The following is a 22,438-nucleotide window of genomic DNA, read 5'->3' as shown; positions in this document are numbered from 1 at the left end:
GATGGATTTTTTTCTTATTCAAGAAGCCATTTCTACGGTGGCCAAGAGAGCTCAACGCGCTGCAACTGAAGAAAACACATTCAAATAGAAACCAAACTAAACCAAACACCATATCACTGCAAGGCCAGACCAGGATTTTAGCACACCTTGTGGGATGGGGAAAGGCTTATTGATATCCAGGTTGAGAAAATTATGTTTCACTCTCATTTTCTCCCCTCTGGTGAGAATCAGTTCATGCAGTGAGTGGTTGAAGCCTCATCCTCAGAGTGGCGTGTCCATACAGCTGGGGTGAATTATACTTTAGTGGTCAAATGTTTTCCACGTGTTCCACAGTCACAGGCGTAGGGCTTCATCTCACAAGCGTGGAAATTGTAGCTAACAGTAAAGAAACGCAACTTTGGCTTTACAAATATGACCTTGCATATCCACATCTTTACATTCCAGCTCTGGAGTCTCCACTTCAGCTAAATCCTACAGAGGATTTGGGTTTCAGCTACAGTTTTACATTGTCTGGGCTGTTTGGTACTAAAACATAGGCTTTAAAGTCATATTAATACAGAGTTAAGCGCTCGCTTTAGAAGTTGAAAAAAAAAACTAAGATGGATAGTGATACAGAATTCACTACTAAAGTACAGGTTTCCATTTCATGCTTACTGTATGTGCCTGTGTTTGTATGTGGTTGTGTGTGGGTCTATGTGTGAGTGCTAAAAGCAGAAGTCCATGAGACATAAACCTCTTTCTTGGCGTCTGCACAATTTGTATATTGATTGAGCACAAACTCTCATAATAATTTCTAATTTAATCATACCTTTCTCTTTCTGCCTCTCTCTCTCACACACATAAGCAATTAGTACACACACAATCTTATTTGCCCTTGAAGGAATAACTGAAGAAAATAGACAAAGCTTTTATTGGGCACTCTCAATCATCTGAAAGAGCAGCGGGGAGCTAGGGTTACATGTGTCCGCATTATTTCCTAAATCGGATCCTTAACATGCTGTTTTTCTTCCTTCAAAGGTAAATTGTGGTGATCTGGTGGAGAGCTTATAGATGAGGTCGATAACTTTCAAATGGGACCACTTTGTATCAGAAGCTTCCTATTAATGTGATCTGCTGTGAATCATTGCTTAAAGGTCGAGTGTGACAGAAATTACTGTCATGTTCCTTAAACAAATAGAAGGTGGTGAGAGTAAACATCATTGTCCACATAAGAATGACATGCAAGGTTAATTACAGGCCTGTTGCAACACAATAGACAATGCTACAAGTTTTTACATGCAGCATGAGTTATTTCAGCCATAGACACAACTATCTAAAGTCAATGGGTTACATACGTATATTTGTAATGTGATGTCATTGTGTTGGAGAGAAGGAGCATCATCAGTATAATTTTTTATTTCAATGAAATGAATGTACTATGTTTTTGTGTTTTTAGGGGATTTTAAGGAACTAAAGTATATTTATGCAGTAGTTATATTCCATTTATTCCCTTTTTGAGCATGGACCTGAAAATTAAATTTCCAACTTAAACTGTCATATATCTTGAATGTTTTGGAGCACAGACTCAAGTTTTGTCTCTTTTTAAAGAAAATTATTATTGAAGTGAAAACATATATAGCCTATATATATATATATATATATATATTAAGTTATAAAAGTTTACATTTTTTGTTATGAGAAAATGCACAGAAATGCAATTAAAATTTTTTATATAAAATATATATATATATTTTTATAAATATAAACAAGTTGTGTTTCAAAGTTGAGGTTGATAAAAAAAGAGCTTTCAGTAAGATTTTGTTTGGGCGCAGTACCAAACGTTTCCACTAGATTTAATTCGTTTCTCATTCATTTCCAATGCAGCCATTTGAGTACAAGTGTCTTAAGTGACTCTTTTTTTCAGGACCTTTTCAAATTATGTCCATGATTTTTTTGTGTGTTCACATAGCAAGTGCCAAAACCTTTACCAAGTTTCGTACCATGTGAAGTAAAAACTTCTAAAAACCAAAACATTTTCAGTCAAAAATGACAAAAGAGCACCAGAGGGTTTTATACAAAAAAATATTATTTAACATGACTGAATCAATCTATACACATACATTTTTTACCAACACAAATCAGATAAGAATTAGTTCTTTAAGGTAACAATTGCAGGTTACAACTTTTTACAGTGTAGTGGCAAATGGATAGCAGCTTGCAGGTGGATATTGTTCCTCTAGTATATAAGTAAGTACCAGCAAAAGCTCGGGTTTGGTTTCAAACACCATATGGCACAATTAAGACTAAAGAACATGCATGAGCAATCTGAGCTCTCATGCCACTTAAGAAACATATAGTCGATTCCTCAAATCAATATGCCCGGACATTTCGAAGGTGTTTGAGAGAGGCTTTGTAAATCTGCAGTGTCTATTTTTATGCATGTGGTTATGGTGCACGTGTTCCCATGGGGTTCTTTATGGAGTATGATGAATGAGGTGCTATTCACAGTTTGAGGCCTGACTCGTTCGGCTGCCAATATAGAAACTCAGTAGCCCACTTGCTGACATTCACATTGCAGGGCTGTGATGGCAAAGCAGGTGTTGTGTTTTCAGTTTTTTTTATTTATTTTTTTATGTCACATTAACAGTGTTGGGGAAATGTACTTTAAAAGTAATGCATCATATTGAATGCATTGAATCTAAAATTAGGGATTACAATTTTAGGGATTACAAAAATTCAGTGTTACTTGCAGAATCGTTTTTTAACTATTTGTAAGATTTACCAGCAATTTGAGTGAAAATAGTAATGCAAATTTTTAGTAGTGTATTGACTCTTATTCATTTTAATATTTTTTAATTAATTACATTAATTCAGGATTTGTGTAATGAATTTTATGAATCTTCATTGTGTAACTTTGTGCAAATTCAAAAGGTAGGCCATTTGACTTTCAGTGTGGGCCAGATTGTTAGGGGAAAAGGTATGAAGGGGTTTGCTAGGCTGGGCCAAACTCCTGATTGTCCAGACTGTCCAGGGGTGCGTTTCCCGTACAACTATATAGCTCGCTGCTTAACTACCATAGTACGATGCATCGTTGGAGAAATCAACTAGCTAGTTACGACTGTTTCCCGAAACCGTCTGTCGCAAAGTATCGTTCAACCACGTTGGTTTATGACGTCTCGCACGTGGTGGACTAATAACTTATTTTAATTAATCTGTTTGAGATCGAATTAACGCTAGATTTTGTCATATAAGTTACAGACATGGCATCTGAAGACCATTTCTAATTTTTCTCAGTTATTTTGCTTTATTACCAGACTCAATATTTGGCTCGTTCTTACATAGTAGAGCACGTTCGCACATGCGCAGTCTTCAAAAACGGTGCTTTTAATCTCTTGACAAACTAAAAGACATAAATTACATTTGTATGTATTCTAAATAAATAACACGGGTTGTACTGAATGTCAGCTTGCTTATTTTGCTAAAGATAAGGATTTATTCAGTCTACATCTAATGTAAACTAGAAACTATGCTTCTAACGACAGCTCGAGAGCTGTCGTTCCAACCACACAAGTTTGCGATGCTGTTTGCGAACGTTCGTTTGAACGATGGTTTCGGGAAACACCAAATCGTTGAACTATGCTGATAACGACGGAACTTGCGACCATAGTTGGCTAACGATGCTTTCGGGAAACGCACCCCAGATTGTCTCTTCTCTCCTGGATTTAATGTTGCCAGAAGCTATTGACCACCACTTCCACAATTGACTGATGAAATATCATATATATATATATATATATATATATATATATATATATATATATATATATATATATATATATATATACTATTATGTGCATTAACGTAGCCTACTGTTGGGGAGGTGGGGGGTGTGGCACCAAATAAGCCAGAACCGCTACTGTCTGGAAGAGCATTTTTGAAATTAGAAACCTAAATTGGTAAAGGTGACGTTTGATGCCACAATGCAGCGTTATGCAACACTGCCCTCTTCTGGACAACTGAGCATAGCACTATAGAAGGCAAATATTTTATGTAAGTTCGAGAAGCATTATTCATGTGTCTCGAACTTACATAAAATATGTGCCTGCTGTAGGCTACATCAAAGTGGTCCAGTGTTATTATTGTTAACTAAAACAATTTTAAAAATGTGTTAATTGAAATAAATATGATATGAAATATAAATATTGGATCTGCCTGGTTCTGATTTTATCTGATGAGTCCAGTTTTCAGCTTTGCCCAACACCTGGAGAGGCCTACTACAACCCACAGTGTCTTGCACATGCACCCACTATGAAATTTGGTGGAGGATTGGTGACGATCTGGGGGTTCTTCAGTAAGGCTAGAATCGAGCTGATCCGTCTTTGAGAAGGGCGTGTGACTCAAGCCTATCCTGGAAGAGAAATTGCTTCTTTTTGGTCTGACAATGTTCCCCAACTCGAAGGATTGGTTTTCCCGCAGGACAATGCTCCATGCCACACAGCCAGGCCAATGAAGGTGGATGGACCACCAGATAAAGACCCTGTCATGGCCAGCCCAATGATCAAGAGGAAGATAGAAGTTCACAGGCCATCAAACAAAGCTTGAATTTTTGTGCCAGGAGTGGCAAAGTCACCCAACAGCCAACTGAAAGGCTGGTAGACGCATGAAAGCTGTGATTGGAAATCAGGGTTATTCCACCAAACATTGAATTCTTAACCCTTCTGAAGTTAAAACATTAGTATTGTAAATATTTATAATATTTTTTTGTTTTCTTTGCATTATTCAAGGTCTGAAAAAAATGGCATATATATAGGCCTACAATGAATATATATATATATATATATATATATATATATATATATATATATATATATATATATATATATATTGATCACATTCCAGAGGTGAAAAAAAAATTCCTGTGGGAAAACCAATCCTTCGAGTTGGGGAACATTGTCAGACCAAAAAGAAGCAATTTCTCTTCCAGGATAGGCTTGACCCGCCCTTCTCAAAGACGGATCAGCTCGATTCTAGCCTTACTGAAGAACCCCCAGATTGTCACCAATCCTTCACCAAATTTCATAGTGGGTGCATGTGCAAGACACTGTGGGTTGTAGGCCTCTCCATATATATATAATGACCATTTTTGTTTTATTCTATAAACTGTGTGGCCGTGTGTATATGCACACATATTGACCCTGTTGTATTAGAGTTCAGATATTAGATTCAGTTGCTGACATTCACATTTAACATTTTTGTGTCACAAATGATAAATATCTCTCTCTTTCACTTTCACTTTCCTCTAGTGCTAGTTGACATCTTATTAAAAGTTGTTCTGCTCTGTGCAGTTAATGCTTGCTCCTGTTACATACCGAGAGAGATTTAATGGTTTGAAGCTTAGCAAAAAAACTACTAAGTCTTGCCCTGATTGTGATTCATTCTAAATGGATTTCCATGTCGTCTGTAGGTAGGAGAAGCACAGAGTCAGGTGTGTCTTATCATCGTCTTTGTCTTTGTTATGCTCGCATTGTCGGCATAGTTATACACTAGATGACGGCACAAACACGGAATGTAGGCTACCCATTTCATGTATCTTTTCGTGACGCTTCGGCTTCGCATAGCTCAAACTACACACACACACACACAGAGAGAGAGAGAGAGAGAGAGAGAGAGAGAGAGAGAGAGAGAGAGAGAGAGAGAGAGAGAGAGAGAGAGAGAGAGAGGGAGGTTTACTCTTGACAATTTTATGAAGGACGAAAGCTCAGCACTCATCTGTGGTTTCGCTGTTCCAGGTTTTTGACTGTGACTAACTTATGTCAGTTCTATGTTTCTTCAGAACGTATTCTTTTGTAGTTTAGCCTATTATGATTTCGTGTTAATTGAAAGGTGAAATCTTTCGATTTATCGCCTATTCGGTTTATTGAATCGAATATTAAATAGCCTATTGGAGCTACGACTATGAAATTCAACGGATATCTGAGGCTGCGTATCGGGGAGGCAGTGGATTTAAAACCAACAACTTTTTCAACTCGCCACACCTTTCATAAGAAAACCCACCTGGATCCTTACATCGTTGTTAAAGTCGATAATCTGAAAGTTGGACAAACCGCCACAAAATCGAAGACCAACAAGCCGACCTTCGATGATGAATTCTGCCCATACATCTCGAATGGCAAAGAGCTGGAACTGGCTGTTTTCAATAACACCCCTATAGGATACGATGATTTTGTCGCAAATTACAGAATCCAGCTTGACGAACTGATAGTGCCATCAAACACAAGACAAACTTTTGAAGGATGGGTGAGTTTTCACTGTGAATAACAGTATTGTTCCTTAACTAGGCTATATAACTACAAATAGAGGTGTGGTAACTTGGTATAAAAAAAACATAAAAGAGAGAGGAACGAGAGGAGTTTTACAATAGTTATTTAGGGCAGACATGTTGACATGATCATCACCATAATTTACTGTTTGACTGTTTGATAAATTATAGACATAGTGATTGATGTATACAATTGTAACATGAAAAAATATTTGTTTTATCGATGTAAATTATGAAACATCGATCGAGCAGCTGTTGCTATGGTTACCTCCTCCAGCATGCGATTTTATCTATCGTTGTGAAACTTGACACTTAAAGGGATAGTTCACCTAAAAATGAAAATCCTGTCATCATTTACTCACCCTCAAGTTGTTCCAAATCTGTATGAATTTCTGCTGAACAAAAAAGAAGATATTTTGTAAACAAACAGTTGATGAGCCCCATTGACTTCCATAGTTGGAAAAAATACTATGTAAGTCAATGGGGCGCAGTTTGGTTAACCTCATTCTTCAGAATATCTTCTTTTGTGTTCAGCAGAAGAAATAAATTCATACAGGTTTGGAAAAACTTGAGGGTGAGTAAATGATGAAAGGATTACATTTTTTTGGTGAACTATCTCTTTAAATGTTATATTCAGAGTCATTCCCTGAACATTATTTTTTTACTTTTGATATTAATACTTTGATATAAATTGCATACAAAATGCAATGAAATGCAAAGTAAGAGAGATGTGGAACCCATCGCTCCCTTTTCTTTGTAGTTTTAGTCTTTCCTGACTGCAGGCCTTTCAGTGTTCTTGTCAGAGGGTCCTGTCGCTTTCATCTGTGCAATAACTAGGTCGTGCTCAGAACCACATGTTGCACCCCACCATGCATCACGGAAACTCTCAGAGCGTCACCTTCTCTTACATCTATTGGGTAAACGGTGATGTGTGGTTTGACATACTCCTGTCTGCCTTCCCTTTAGTCCAAGTGATAAAATGTGGTCAACTGAGCGTTTGCAAGCAGTTGCTTTTCTCGTTATGTTTTGACATCTGATTATGATGTTTTTTTGTGGGTGTTTAAGGTTATGTTTCATACTAAAACTTCTGAAATGTACATTTTTCAAGGTTACAAATTTGGCATAGAACATGAAATCATTATTTTTTAGTATGTACAGTATTTGCTTTAAACTTCAATTGGACAGTATAAGAATTTTAAAATATGGTAACACTTTATTTTGATGGTCCTCTTTAGACATTCTACTAAATAAAGTAATTTTGCAACTACATGTCAACTAGCAGTCATTAGAGTATTACTGTCTGCTTAATATCTGCTTACACTTTATACTGTTACTCCCCAACAGACATTATACTGACTATAAGTAACTCTGCAACTACATGTCAACTCATTCTACTTTACTGAACCGTAAAACCTAACTCTAACATAACAGTCTGCTAATACTCTAATGTTAATTCATTTAAATCTGGTTGCAAAGTTGCATATAATGTCTAAAGTGGACCATCAAAAAAAATTGTAACCTAAAATCAGCTTCATGTCCTAACTTTTACTGATCATTTTAAAATTACCATTTTGACAATATAAAGTCTTAAAAATAAAGGTTCTTTGTGGGGGAAAAAAAACTTTTATTTTGAAGAGTTTAGGTTGCAGAAAATGTGCTGGTTATTTTGCAAGTGTGGTTTTATCACTCAGTGTTTGCGGGGGACATGCTTGCAAACTTGTACCACTAGTGCAAACATGCTGCTCAACCAAACTAGCCAGATTCCTCTCTTTGACCCATATAAACCTCCCATATGTTATAAATCTTAAGCTTTGCAAGCATTGCAAGCATGTACAACTTGCAATAGCATTCACCAGAACTCAAGTTTACATTTTGTAATGATTTGATTTCTATTCGGCTGAGTGGTTTGGTGTCATTTTAAAGCCAGCTGCCAAATATAACAGAGATGGTGTTAGGTTAAACCTCTGCTTTGGCTTCACAGCTGAGAGTTTGTTAATCTTTGCATCTGTTATGCAGTTTCCTGGCAACCTAGATAATGTGTTTGCAATATTGAAAACGATGTACCTTATGCGTTGCTGAGTTTGTCTCTTTATATTTTATACTTTTTAAATACTTTTCAAGTGTCGTGGGTCAATGTTTAAACCTTCCTATCCCTAAACACGTGTTGTTCTTCATGGTGCGTGCTATGGATTTAACTCCCTGAACCAGCTAGTCCTGCTTTCCTCGTCCTGCCTCGCATTACAGGAATTCCTCCCACTTCACAGGGCAAGCTAAATGATAGGAAGCGAGAGAATGACTTAGATGGCAAGATCGAATGACAGATTGTGATAGAAGAGAGAGAGAGAGAGAGAGAGAGAGAGAGAGAGAGAGAGAGGGAGAGAGACGACTGTTAATATGCTGCAGTGAAATATAAAAGTTAATCAGACAACCTTAACTTATAAGACATACAGACATTGGGTAATACAATCTTTTTGAGCATTTGAGCATACAAATTTTGTGACCTGTCATGGTCATAACCACATCAAACAGTATAGCCACATCCTTCACTCTAAAAAAAACATGTCCATTTAGCTAAATGTATCACCTTTAACATCAGTGTTATCAGCTTAGTGGAAAGTCTGGTGCTTTAAAAAAAAATTGTTTAAATATTTTCAGTTTGTGTGCAGACTATCGTGCTATTTTTACAGTTTATGTAATCAGTGTGAACTAAAAAATATTTTTAAATGTTTAAGATTATTTTTTTTTATTTTTTTTGCAACTGCTAAATATTAAAAACAAATGTTATGAAGCTCTACAGGATATTATATTTGATATAAAAGTGATAGTTTATCATAGTGTCAGCACTTACAGTAGTTTTTAGTGTGTTTTTAAAGTGTATTATATTGTTTCTCACCGGTTATCTCCTCTTCCAGGTAAATCTGGAACCAGAGGGAAGTGTGTATGTATCCATCTCTCTCACCGGCTCCTTTACAGATGGTTAGCTGTTTTCATTATCTATAGCCTATGTTTTAAATATAAATCTTGGTCACACTTTAGATTAGGGCCCAATTCTCACCATTAACTAACTATTAACTACAACTTTTGCCTCAATAAACACCTAATTATGGCATATTAATAGTTAGGTAGTTGTTAAGTTTATGTTTTGCATAGGATTAGGGATGTAGAATATGGTCATGTTCTACATAAGGCATTAATATGTGCCTTATATAAGTACTAATAAACAGCCAATATCCTAGTAATATGCTTGCTAATAAGCAACTAGTTAATTCAACCCTAAACTAAAGTGTTACCTAAATCTTTATTATTCTTATATAAAAATAAATTATTGATGTGTAATTATAATATAAAGTGTTTGTTTATGTGTGTGTGACACACTGTCTGTGACAAATAAGTTAAGCTATAAATCGAACCTGGTGTGCTGTTTTTCTCTTAGACGCTGATGGAAAAAAAATATATTTCACCATTTTATGTCTTTTAATAAAGATGTTGTTATATTTTTGTCTTTAAACATAGTATTCAATCTCTTTTTTAAGTTTGATAAAAAAATAAAAAAAATGTCAGCATCATAACCACTAACCAGCTTTTCATAATTCTTTGTAAATGTCCCACTTTCATGTGTACTTATCCAGTTAGTTTTAACTTTACAGTTAATTTTGTTGGCATTTTGATTGTGCTGACTAAGTGTTGCCATCAATTACAGATCAAGCTGTGAATGGATCGAGACCCCATAAAAAACTTACAAGAGAGGGGCAAAAAGCTTTAAAGAGAAGAAAGGTCCACCAAGTCTACGGTCATAAGTTTATGGCAACCTTCCTTCCCCAGCCTACTTTTTGCTGCCATTGCAAAAACTTCATTTGGTGAGACTTACATAGAAACACATTGTCATGCACATAGCCTCAGTTAATGAATGGGATGCCATGTGGTTATAAAAATATAATCTTTTCCCAGGGGTGTTATTGGAAAGCAAGGTTATCAATGTCAAGGTGTGTATGGTTACTAATATTAGTGGAATCATAATTTTCCCATATGCATATACAAGGAATAGCAACATTCACTTTTTGCCTTACTATTCTAGTGTGCGCGTGTGTGGTTCATAAGAGGTGTCATAACTTGATTGTAAGTGAGTGTCCACGTATGAAGAAAGATTTAAATGAGGTAAGAGAGTGAGTGAGTGTGTGTGCTTGTGTGTGTGTGTGTGTGTGTGTGTGTGTGTGTGTGTGTGTGTGTGTGTGTGTGTGTGTGTGTGTGTGTGTGTGTGTGTGTGTGTGTGTGTGTGTGTGTGTGTGTGTGTGTGTGTGTGTGTGTGTGTGTGTAAATGCATGTGTGATGACAAAATGATGTCTTGTGGATCCATTTGACATGCATTTTATTCTGTGTACAGGGCCAAAGGCAGGGCTTCAGCGTCAACTTACCCCACCAGTTTAGAGAACACAACTACAAAGTTCCCACATACTGTAACCACTGCGGATCTCTCCTGTACGGCCTGATGAAACAGGGTCTCCAATGCAAGAGTAAGCACATATTGACTCGACTTATTGGAATATATGTGAACACGGCTGCTTTGTACTCAAAGATTGTTGTTGTCATCTGTGTGGTGTGGATTTGTTCAGGTTGCAAGATGAACATCCACAAACGCTGTGAACAAAATGTTGCACCCAACTGCGGAGTGAACAGTTCGGAACTGGCCAGCAAATTGTCAGAGATTGGATTGCTCAACACACTCTCCAAACGAAAGTCTCAGGTATCTTCATAAAAGCCATCTCGAAAATCAATAATATTTGCTTTGGTTATATGCACATTTATTGTCTTTGTGAGATATTTCTCCAAATTTGCGTACATTGAGTATATTTCTCCGTATTTTTTCTCCGTAGAGTTCTCTGCACATGACAGGAATAAAGGGTCAGAACTCCATTAAAAGCATACCACCAGCATTTGAGGAGCAAGAAGACGAGACTGTTAAAGTTGGTCTGGAAGACTTTAGTTTCTTGCAAGTGCTGGGAAAAGGCAGCTTTGGCAAGGTATCGCACATGCAACTATGTCTCATTACCTAGATTACATTCTCTTGCATTTGATCATTATAAATTCTCAATATGTTTTAAGAACGTCCTGGCACTTTTAACCACAGATGTGTATATGTGTGCCTCTGTAGGTGATGTTGGCTCGTCTAAAAAGTGACCACAGGGTCTTTGCTGTGAAAATGCTGAAGAAGGATGTCATACTGCAAGACGATGATGTCGAGGCTACCATGATTGAGAAGAGAGTGCTGACTCTGGCCCACCAACATCCATTTCTCACACAGCTCTACTACTGCTTTCAGACTGTGGTAAGAATCCTTAAACGGATTTAAGGTGCTAATAGCATGTCATATGATGAATAGAGGTAAAATAATGACAATATATTGTAACAGATTTGATAAATCCCATATTCCATACATAAGGCTTACCCTTGAATTACCCTGAATTACGCATTACGCTGCGTCGTGTTTTAGGGTAAAGGAAATGTCCGCAAACTTAACAGATAATGTCCTCACTGAAAATTACCAGTATCATTACAGTGTACATTGATTGAACTCTGATAAAGGAAAGTTTGATTCCTTGTTATAAAAATTCATTCATAGGATAATAGTGACCCTGGATCACAAAACCAGTCTTATGTTGCACGGGTATATTTGTGGCAATAGCCAACAAAACATTGTATGGGTCAAAATGATAGATTTTTCTTTTATGCCAAAAATCATTAGGATATTAAGTAAAGATCATGTCCCATGAAGATATTTTGTAAATTTCCCACCTTAAATATATAAAACATTTATTTTTGTGAATGGATGCAGCACAATCGCCAATAGAAATGGACAACTTTAAAGGCGATTTTCTCAATATTTCGATTTTTCTGTAGGCTACCCTCAGATTCCAGATTTTCAAATAGTTGTATCTCGGCCAAATATTGTCCTATCCTAACAAACCATACATCAATGGAGAGATTATGTATTCAGCTTTCAGATGATGTATAAATCTCAATTTAAAAAAAATTACCCATAAGACTGGTTTTGTGGTCCAGGGTCACAAGAAGAATCTAGAAATGCTTCTTAAAGGGATACTCCACTTTAAAATGAAAATTCTGTCATCATATACTCACCCTCATGTTGTTTCAAACCTGTATGAATTTCTTTCTTCTGCTGAAAGAAAGGAAGATATTTAGAAGAATGTCAGTAACCAGACAGTTTCTGGTCTCATTGACTTCCATAGTAGGAAGAAATATACACTATGGAAGTCAATAAGACCAGAAACTGTCTGGTTACTGATATTGATGACAGAATTTTCATTTTAAAGTGGAGTATCCCTTTAAACAGCTTTCGGGAATCCAGAGTAAATGCCGTAATCCGGTCAGGGGTGAATTCTGTTCAGTGTATGATTTGTTGACATGTTATCGGGTAGCTAATCTGTAACGTGATCCTAGAAGAAATCACACTAGACTTTGCAGTAGAGGTTAACTTACAGTATGTCATCACGGTTCCCACATTGACAAGTGTTGTTGAATGTAGACACTCCATTTCCCTCACTCAACCAGGAAACACAATGCTTTTTGGCAAAACCCCTTGACATCATATAGAAAAAATTGTTTACATTCCTGAAATACTTTTGTTTTTATCTTCAATCTCCTGAAACATACGTCAGTCTCCTGAAACTTCATGAGAATATTTCCTGGGGTTAAAAATCTGACAGCTGAATTAGCAGTTGGTCCATTTAATGCTATCAAATGCTACTGATACTTGATATACAGTCCATAAGATTACTACACTTTCTGAGAGCATATTTTAAAATAAAAGCCACCCAAAAGCCCATCTTTAGAAATAATATAAATTAGTGATGTCAGTTGCAATACCCAATGTAAACAGTAGATGGAGCGTCTTGGTTAGTAATGGTATTCACTTCCTGCTTTCCATACCGAAAATGTTAACAGGAAGTGATGCAAGTTTTTTGTTGACTTACACATATTATCATACTATTGATAAATTGATAAAAAGTGACAGTAAAGACATTTATAATCTTTTGAACAGTTGTGTATATTGAATAAATGTTTTATAATTGCAATAGATGTTTGTGTAAAATATAATATATAAATAGTTGTTTATAGTCATTTTTACATTAATAGCATCAATGTGTTATAGAACACAAGTTAAAATACTGTACATATTATAGGTTTACATGTTTATTAATGCTGGAAGAAGTAATAGAATGAATATATTGAATATATTCCTTTGTATTTGACTCTTTTATACTTTATAACATGTTTTTCCACATTCTTTTTCTCTGTATTTGCTAACCTGTGCTCTTCATTTCCCAGGATCGGTTATTCTTTGTCATGGAGTTTGTGAATGGTGGTGACCTCATGTTCCACATCCAGAAGTGCAGGCGTTTTGATGAGCCACGAGCACAGTTTTATGCCGCGGAGATCATTTCGGCCCTGATGTTCCTTCACTCCAAAGGAATAATTTACAGGTGAGGAATACTGTGGATCATGTTAATGTCACACATTTCCTCTCATTATTTTATCTTTTCTCTCTGGTTTAAATTTTGCTAAATTATTTTGGAGCTAGCTGTCCAAGTTAGCTTATCTTTCCAGACGGTTTTTATGTACAAAACATGTGATTCCTTTGTCAGAAGGAAAGAATATTTGAAATTCATTATGTTCATCTGAAATTACTGTAGATTTTCACACCCTAGTGCAACTGCCCTTCAGTTGTTTGCTTTGACATGCGCATGTGTTCAGTCTACGCATGTCCTGACACATTTCGTCAGATTTTACAGACAGTCTCCGCCCTAGACTAAGTCTTCCTATGCCTTGTCGGAATATTTAGCTCTTCCTGGCAGTAATCACATGACCTTTGTCTACCTGAATAAGCTTTCCGATCACCCTTGTAATAGAGCCGAGCCAAGCCCAAATATAAACAGATCTGGCAAACTACTTTCCCATTCAAATGAGCCTCGCGGCATTTACCAGCTTCCCTGTGGGGTCTTTTCTGGAATTCCAGTGAACTTTGCTGACCCTCTGTCGTCTTTACAATCATATGGGCCTCTTTATGGCCACTCTCACCTTTCCTTTCGATTTTATTGGGCTTTAAAGCAAATTATTTTAGGGTAATTATAACGCTTCTGTGAAGTGAAGCTTATGGGGAGAAGAGTAGAGTCCTGGGAAAGATGGGAGTGTTGTATTGTAAGAGGACTATGGGGACATTTTGAGTGTGAACTTGAGCTGACGTCACAGGCCTGCCCAGCATGCAATGGAGCTATTATTACATAAGCTGTTTACTCAGAAAGACAGAGAGAGCAAGGGAGGGAGAGTGAGAGAGCGGCCTGTGGACTGCTCTGGTTTTATCACATGACTCTTTTTCTGTTACAAAGTGCAATATAGCACAACATATTATTCTGAATAAATATAAAAAATCCCATCACAATATTTCAGCATTGATTTTGAAGGGAAACCTGTAACACCTTTTATAAAACCAGCAATACAACGATTCGTTGACCTCTGTGTCTTCAAGCTGCTCCTCTCCACTTCACCTTACTTAACCCTGATCTTATATTAGATGCTGTAATGCTGTGTAATCTGGCTCTGCTCTAATCCGATGACTAGACTATACTGGATTTATTCAAAAAGAATGGACAGTGCATGAAAGAAATGAAGAGTTCATTAATGACTTTAGTGTTTTAGTCTCACTGAATAGTAAGCCTGTTATACCCGGAGGCTTGGATAAAGTGCAAATGCAGATTGTTTATTGACCTCTCAAATTGTTCCACTGTTGCTAAATTATATCTGGTTTCCAAAAGGGCATCAGAAATGACAAACTCTCCGTTGTTGTTTTATTCTTTTTTTAATTAAATGATAAACCCTTTTTTAAAAATCAGAATACTTGGTGTTTGAAGACTTTTGTTGCAACATTGCAAGAGTCTTGGGTTGTTTTACGTAGAGAGGAAAGCATTCGATTACGTCAATGATGGTTAAGCAGAAGAGAGATTTGCCCATTTTGCGGGCTCTGCAATAGTTCTGCCAGTTCTCCAGCTGCAGATTCGGCTGTGGTTGATGGCCAGGCTGGTGAGTTTGCCATGCTGTTATTTTTGCCAGCGCCAGCCCTGTGAGAAACTGTGAGCGTGAGTCTCTGCATGTCTCTGTGCTTGTTCACTAGGCATAAAGTAAATGAGGTTAAGATATCTTTTTGATTTTGTAGTAGTCTCTGTCTTTCTTTCTCTTTTCCATTTGTGTAAATTACCTGATTCATAACACTTGAGAATAACATTTGTATAAATTATTTGAGAAGAAACAAGAAGACACAAGTTTCCAGAAACACACACACACACACACACACACACACACGCACACATTGTGTTTTAATGTTTTATGGGCACTTTCCATAGACATAATTATTTTTATACTGTACAAACTGAATATTTTATCCCCTTAACTAACCCTGCCCCTAAACCTCCCATCACAGAAAACTTTCTGCATTTTTACATTTTCAAATAAATATATATCTTAGTGTATCTATGTATCTTACAGTAGTATGATTTATAAGCTGTTTTAATCATGGGGAGTGGGGACCAAAAAATGTCCCCACAAGGACAAGGATTTCGGATATTGCCATCTTTGTGGGGATATTTTGTCCAGTGTTGAGGCTCCAGTGTTACACTGACTGAACGAAGTAATGGGAGATGGAACAACACGTGTGTATAGTGTTGTTGTAAATCACTCTATTCTTTGATGTTTACTGAGTAATGCGGCACAGTCATGCACTTTTAACAACACAGTAAAGAGGTCACCTCTCAATGTGTTCTCTGTTAATTGTTTTCGAATGAAATTAGACCACATTTCCTTGGAAACCTTTGGTCACAAGAAGCTGTTAATCCAATATACATTCCGTCATTCTCTTTTCCACTGGATCAATATGGCCTTTCCTTCTCTGGTGACAGGAGACTGAATGATACTCCTCTTGCTGATTACTCTACACACTTGTGTCTAGCATGCAAGCATTGCAGTACACGCTCATTTGTCATTGTGCGTCAATACCATTTGAACTCTGTGAACCTCATTTGTTATTCACTATTGTATGTTTTGCGATATTTAGTTTACATTGTTCGCGCTACCGCAGACTGTCTTTCAGCTTGTTATTTATGACTTATGTATAGGCACACATAAATTACAGTTGTAATGTCTTTCATTCATAAAATTATACAAATCCTTCAGCTGTTTAATAAAATATGTTGGCTATGTAAAGCATTCAATAATGCTTTTAGCTTCCGATAAGAGTGTGTTACTTTTTGCTTCATTTGATGCATTTTAACATTTAAATCCTTTCAGCAGAATTGTACACATTTTGTCTCAAAATAAGTGAAGAAAGTGCAGAAAACATCTGTAATTAACCAAAGTAAAAAATAAAAAAAGTAAATGATTAATTATTGAAATTTAATAACAATAACTTTTACCTTGTTGTCACTTACCCTTGATGGTTACACCCAGTGCTATTTTACTATTTGTTAATAATTTGAGTTTTGTCATTCTGTTTTGTGTTTTAAAGGGACCTGAAACTGGACAATATTCTCCTGGACAGACATGGCCACTGCAAACTGGCAGATTTTGGCATGTGCAAAGAGGAAATCTTTCATGGAAAACTTACTAGCACCTTCTGTGGGACTCCAGATTATATTGCACCTGAGGTGAACATTACTATAAGAGGATATATAAGATGATGGTTAATGTGTGTGTGCGTGTGTGTGTGTGCGCGTTCTCTTCACATCTAGATGTTTAATGCTGTGTGTCTCTCTCAGATCATCCTGGAGGAGCTGTATGGCGTATCAGTGGACTGGTGGGCTCTGGGAGTGCTGCTTTATGAGATGCTGTCGGGACATGCTCCATTTGAAGCGGAGACTGAGGACGAGCTGTTTGAGTGCATCCTCAAAGAAGAGATCATTTATTCATCCTGGCTCAGCAACGAGGCAGAGGACATCCTACGAGGAGTGAGTCCAGATCTGCAGTCAAAAAATCTGATTGATTTCACATGATGACTTCAAATAAGTCAGACCAAAACTATTTGTCTTTATAAAATGTCTCTTCGTAAACACTGCACGTTTACATGCACGCTCTTAACCCGATAACGCCTATTAAGCCGACAACGTGTGTGGTCATGTAAACACGTTAAACCTTTTTCCTTTAATGCCGAAAGGTCATAAACAGCTTAAGAATAAACTGATCGACACAGCTAGATTTTTGCCCATTTCCCTAATTTCTCCTGGCATGAAATTAAACTCCTTAATCTGCGTTCTGTCAGTTTATTGAAGTGTGCATGTGTGACATGTGAGAGAAATACGTCCTTATATGGCAGATTAAGCGCATCCAGCCACAGCGAGTGTTTCACGGTAGGCGAGTAAACTCTGGCTTTTTCTTGACCCAAGAAGTATAAAAAATGTGTTCTCATCTCATGCAGCCAAAGGACAAGTGGTACAGTTGTAGAAACCTCAAATACTAGAGGAGAGTCTTTCCCGCTGACATTTTGAAATACTCTGAAATACTGGGGGTTTTTATGCTTTATTTAACGTCACAACTCACATAATGAACAGAGTGTAATACATGGATGCTTACGTTTTGACGTCACCACCAGGCAGGCAACAACCTTTTTTTTTTTTTTTATCCAGTCTTGTAAACGCGGTTACGTGCATTGGCGGCTTATTGATTTGCATGTAAATCGGGTATTTCAGTTATTTCGTCCAGTATGTTTGCACGTTAATTGTAATACAATTGGCCTAAGCACATGCTCCAAACAGAGGTGAGATGCATGCAAATATTTGATTTAATGTAAGCGTACTCAAAGGCGCCACTTGAATCGAATCCATTGTTTTATACTACAAGTACATTTATCTGACTTTTACTACACCAGTCTCTTTACATTTACTCTAAGGACACAAGAGTCTTGACTTGCATCTCAGGCAGCTATGTTGGGAAATCTGTGACTTTCCTGGCAGTGACGTCTTATGATTAAACCACTCTCTTCCTCTACCATTGTGCAAACATTTCATAAAAAAAAGAGTATCTACTCGAGGCCTTCATACTGAAACCTGATTCTGATCTAGTCTTCAACAAGCTATGATTCTTTTTCTCACCAGAATAACCTAAAATCTTGCTTCATTTAAAGAGCTCAGAGTGAACATGTTTCTTGGCTGTTCTGAGGGTCTTGGCCAGTTGTATGTAAGCTCCAGTAAAAGCTCCAGGGTGGTAGTGGCGCAATGGATAAGACACATGCCTTTGGTGTGAGAGACCCGGGTTCGAATCCACTGTGAGACACCAATGTGTCCCTGAGCAAGACACTTAACCCCTAGTTGCTCCAGAGGCGTGCGACCTCTGACATATATACATACTAAATGTAAAACATGATGAGACTTATAAGGAGCAGAGAGCACAGCCTGTGAGCAGACCCCATTGCTGCTGTTTGACCCAAGATGTCACTATCACTGGCTATCCCTGCCCTTTGTGCCTCGTTACATTGTGCTCCATGAAGGGTTAAAGAGCTGTGTCATGGTAGAAGGATTAACATCATGTAACGAAGTAGAGGTCTTCTCGTATTAGTGGAGTAATATCCCCAAATCTCCTTTCCAAGGGCTTAAGTCAGTGATCTGATCTATGCAGTATGCAAACTTTGCAGACCAGTATGACAGAGACCATTTTGGCAACCAAGTGCAATGAAAAAGTGGTAATCTAAAAATGGTAACATCTAAATTAATTGGTTTTATTCAAGTCTACAATGCTATTTAACATAACTGAACCAACTTATATACATTCATTTATAGCAACAACAACAAAAAAAACATTTTCTGTGAAATCAGGTAGAAGTCCCACTTTAAGGTAACATTTGTTACCATTTTTTTTTTTCTACAGCATTTGCATTTATTTGAAAGATTGAGCAAGTGCACTCTTCAAGCACTGTGTTCAAAAGCTTAATAATGAAGATTTGTGTTTGCTATCTACCCAGTTACTCACCAGAGACCCAGCGTGTCGGTTAGGCTGCATGGAAAGAGATGGAGGGGAAGAGGCCATCACTGCACACTCGTTTTTCACAGGACTGGACTGGGAGAAGCTGAACAAACGAGAGATCACACCACCGTTCACACCTCGAATAGTAAGCCTTCTTCTGCACTTCTACTGTTTAATTCTCTTCTGTGTGTTGTAAGTAGACATTGACCAATATTGATTCAGTTATGGACTTTCTTTATATTGAATAATCAGAACCAATTTTTGATTACTGATTTATTTTAATTTATTTCATTTTAATTTATTTAATAAAACACTGGTAACACATTAATAAGGGTTCATTTGTTGACATTAGTTAACAACATTATTTACCATGAGCTACAATGAACAATATGTCCACAGCATTTATTGATCTTGGGTCATGTTAATCTCAACATTTACTAATACATTTTTAAGATCAAAAGTTTTATTTGTTAACATCAGTTAATGTATTGTAAAATAACATGAACATGTTCATTTTATTTACTAACATTAACAAAGGTTAATAAATGCTGTAAAAATATATTGATAATAGTTAGTTCATGTTAACCAATGTAAAATCTGAAGTCTTTGATCGCTGATTTGGATCCACCTCCACACTGTAACAAATAGCCTTGATTATTATTATTATTATTATTATTATTTATTCCATTATATTTACAAAATTGTTTGATAGAATTGAAGACATTTTACAATACTTATATTAATATATTTAATTATATATATATATATATATATATATATATATATATATACATACTTAAAGTAAACGTTTAAGTAATTTAAGTAAAATTACTTTAGTTACTTTACCAGTGAAATATTGTTGTTGAGTGCTATTCTTCATAGATGCACCAAATGATGCTATTTATCAGCAGATGTGACATTAAAGAACCAATATCCGATTAATTTGAAAAGTGTTAATATTGGTCAGTAATAATGTTTTGGTTTTGGTTTGTAGGAATCTATTGAGGATGTGGCAAATTTTGACCCTGACTTCACCCAAGAGGAACCCTGTCTTACACCAATAGAGGACAGCCTTTTCCCTTTCCACCAGGATAATTTTAAAGACTTCACTTACACAGCTCCAGAGCTGCGATGGAACTAACATTAGCCAAGGCTTATTTAGATTATGTTACTTTCCCTTATCAACTCTCTCTTGCGAACTTGTTGTAATACACTCCATTGACAGACTTGTTGCTAAGACAAAAAATATGGACACGATTCAAAATGTAGAAGAAGGCAATGCAATATACTCCACAGCACCATCCAGTGCTATTGTTGTTGTTATTGACTCATTGCAATGAGCTAATTTATGTATTGTAAAGTATTGCTAACTAAAGTCTGAGTAATAAACGTGAAAATTCCTTTTGTAACAGATTGTAAAGAACAATTTTGGTTTACCTAAACCACATGTGACACATATCACCTGTCCAGTATTGAATAATGAATCTAGGGGATCTGTGGCTTGAGATAGAAACATTAAATTTTCATGAGAAAAACAAAAAAATATATCCTTTACACCTCAAAGACAAACAGAGCTGCGGTCATGTCACATTTATCTGTAGGCCTGCAAATCCTCCATGAATTATTTATTACCCTCGATTTATTTGTTGTTCTCACGAGCTCACCCTGTATTTGAAGCAGCGTTAATGCACTCATAATGCACAATTGTGCTGCTCACTGTGATGGGATTAATGAGATTAAGATGCTATTATGAACATTATCCATATTTAGAGTCAGGTCGATTCGACACTGCCAACTCATTTCAATTTCATTCAGTGACAAGCTTATACAACTGGACTAATGGCCCCATTCATCTGCTTTTTTCCTTTTGATTGTTTATGCTTAAATTTCATGTCTGAAAATTTGGTTGAAGGGGTTGTTTTTTGTGTGTTGCTATTCAAGCATTCTATTGTTAAAAGTGACTTGGTGAATTACCCAATATGGGGTTTTACACACTTGCCCTAAACCAGTTTAACTGGAAACTCTGTGGCTCTGCCTCTGACACATTTTCTTTGGCATCATGTTTTGGCAGACAATAAAAGTGATAGTGAGTTATAGTTTGAGATAGACAGACATCTTCACTTCTGAGATAGTGAAGAACATGTATTGGTCTGCTTGTTTATTGTCCAGCACTTTATTTTTGATACTATTTATATACTGTATATGCCAGATTCAAGGAATATTGCGGGTTCAGTACAGGTTAAGATTATCAGTCAACAGCATAATGCTAATTGCCAGAGAAAATATTTTTTACTCATTTTCTGTAAAAAAAACAACAAAAACAAGGTTACGATGAGGCACTTACAAATAAAGTGAATGGGGGCATTTTTGGGAGGATTTATAAGAAAACATGTAAAGCTCATAATTTTATAAAAGCACATTAATTATTTTCAAATTTGTGTATTATTTGAGCTGTAAAGTTCTCGTCAATTTTATGATTTCCTTGTCATGGCAATAATGTTGTAAAATTGGATATAACTTTACACAGAATAGATTAGATATTATAAATTTTTTAGCACTAAAGTCATGTAAACATGTATATCATTTACTTTTTGTGGCTCTTCTATTGAAACAATGAGTATTTTAACATTTACGGATTGGCTCCATTCACTTCCATTATGTTTCACTGTAACCAATGTTGATATTGTTTCCAAGACCATTTTCCTGCAAGGCCATATGATGAAATCTGAATCTTCAGTGATGGTGTGTGAAATGTTTTGACTTGTAGTCAGGTGCTCTGGTGATTTTCCCAGTTAGGCTTGTGTTAAACTGCCAAAAACCAGCCATGTCTGGCTGGGTGGATGCTTCATGACTCAAACCATTCATTGAGTCAGCATTGCTGAGAAGTTCACTGGGTTCCTCTAGTAAGACATGTGCCAATTGTATTACATTCAAATTCAGAAGTAATGGTTTTGGCAAGCAGACTAAGCTCTTACTGGAATTGAAATATGTCTCAGCTAATTCAGGGGCTTGAATGTTTTCTGCGGTCTTCAGTAGAGTTTGGCTGTTCACTTTTCCACCTTCATTTCAAATGCTTAACTATTAAAAACAAACATCTTGGTCAGTTACAGTCACTTGCACATG

At 36.5% G+C, this 22,438-nt stretch overlaps 1 protein-coding gene across 1 annotated transcript; it reads left to right on the top strand.

Moving 5' to 3' along the window:
• The first annotated feature begins 5,708 nt into the window (after window positions 1-5,708).
• On the top strand, window positions 5,709-20,724 carry prkchb (protein kinase C, eta, b). The gene is made up of 14 exons (XM_082146814.1): window positions 5,709-6,276; window positions 9,211-9,274; window positions 9,999-10,155; window positions 10,247-10,281; window positions 10,374-10,453; window positions 10,680-10,809; window positions 10,909-11,039; window positions 11,170-11,316; window positions 11,448-11,621; window positions 13,643-13,797; window positions 16,869-17,007; window positions 17,119-17,307; window positions 19,314-19,460; window positions 20,310-20,724. Exons 1-14 carry the CDS (start codon window positions 5,935-5,937, stop codon window positions 20,454-20,456), a joined length of 2,037 nt encoding a protein of 678 aa, XP_082002940.1. The 5' UTR covers window positions 5,709-5,934; the 3' UTR covers window positions 20,457-20,724.
• Window positions 20,725-22,438: the final 1,714 nt, after the last annotated feature.

This window comes from Leuciscus leuciscus (genome assembly GCF_965113295.1).
Source record: "Leuciscus leuciscus genome assembly, chromosome: 19".
In the NCBI taxonomy this organism is placed as follows: Eukaryota; Metazoa; Chordata; class Actinopteri; order Cypriniformes; family Leuciscidae; genus Leuciscus; species Leuciscus leuciscus.
This window is presented reverse-complemented; position numbering and strand designations above follow the sequence as displayed.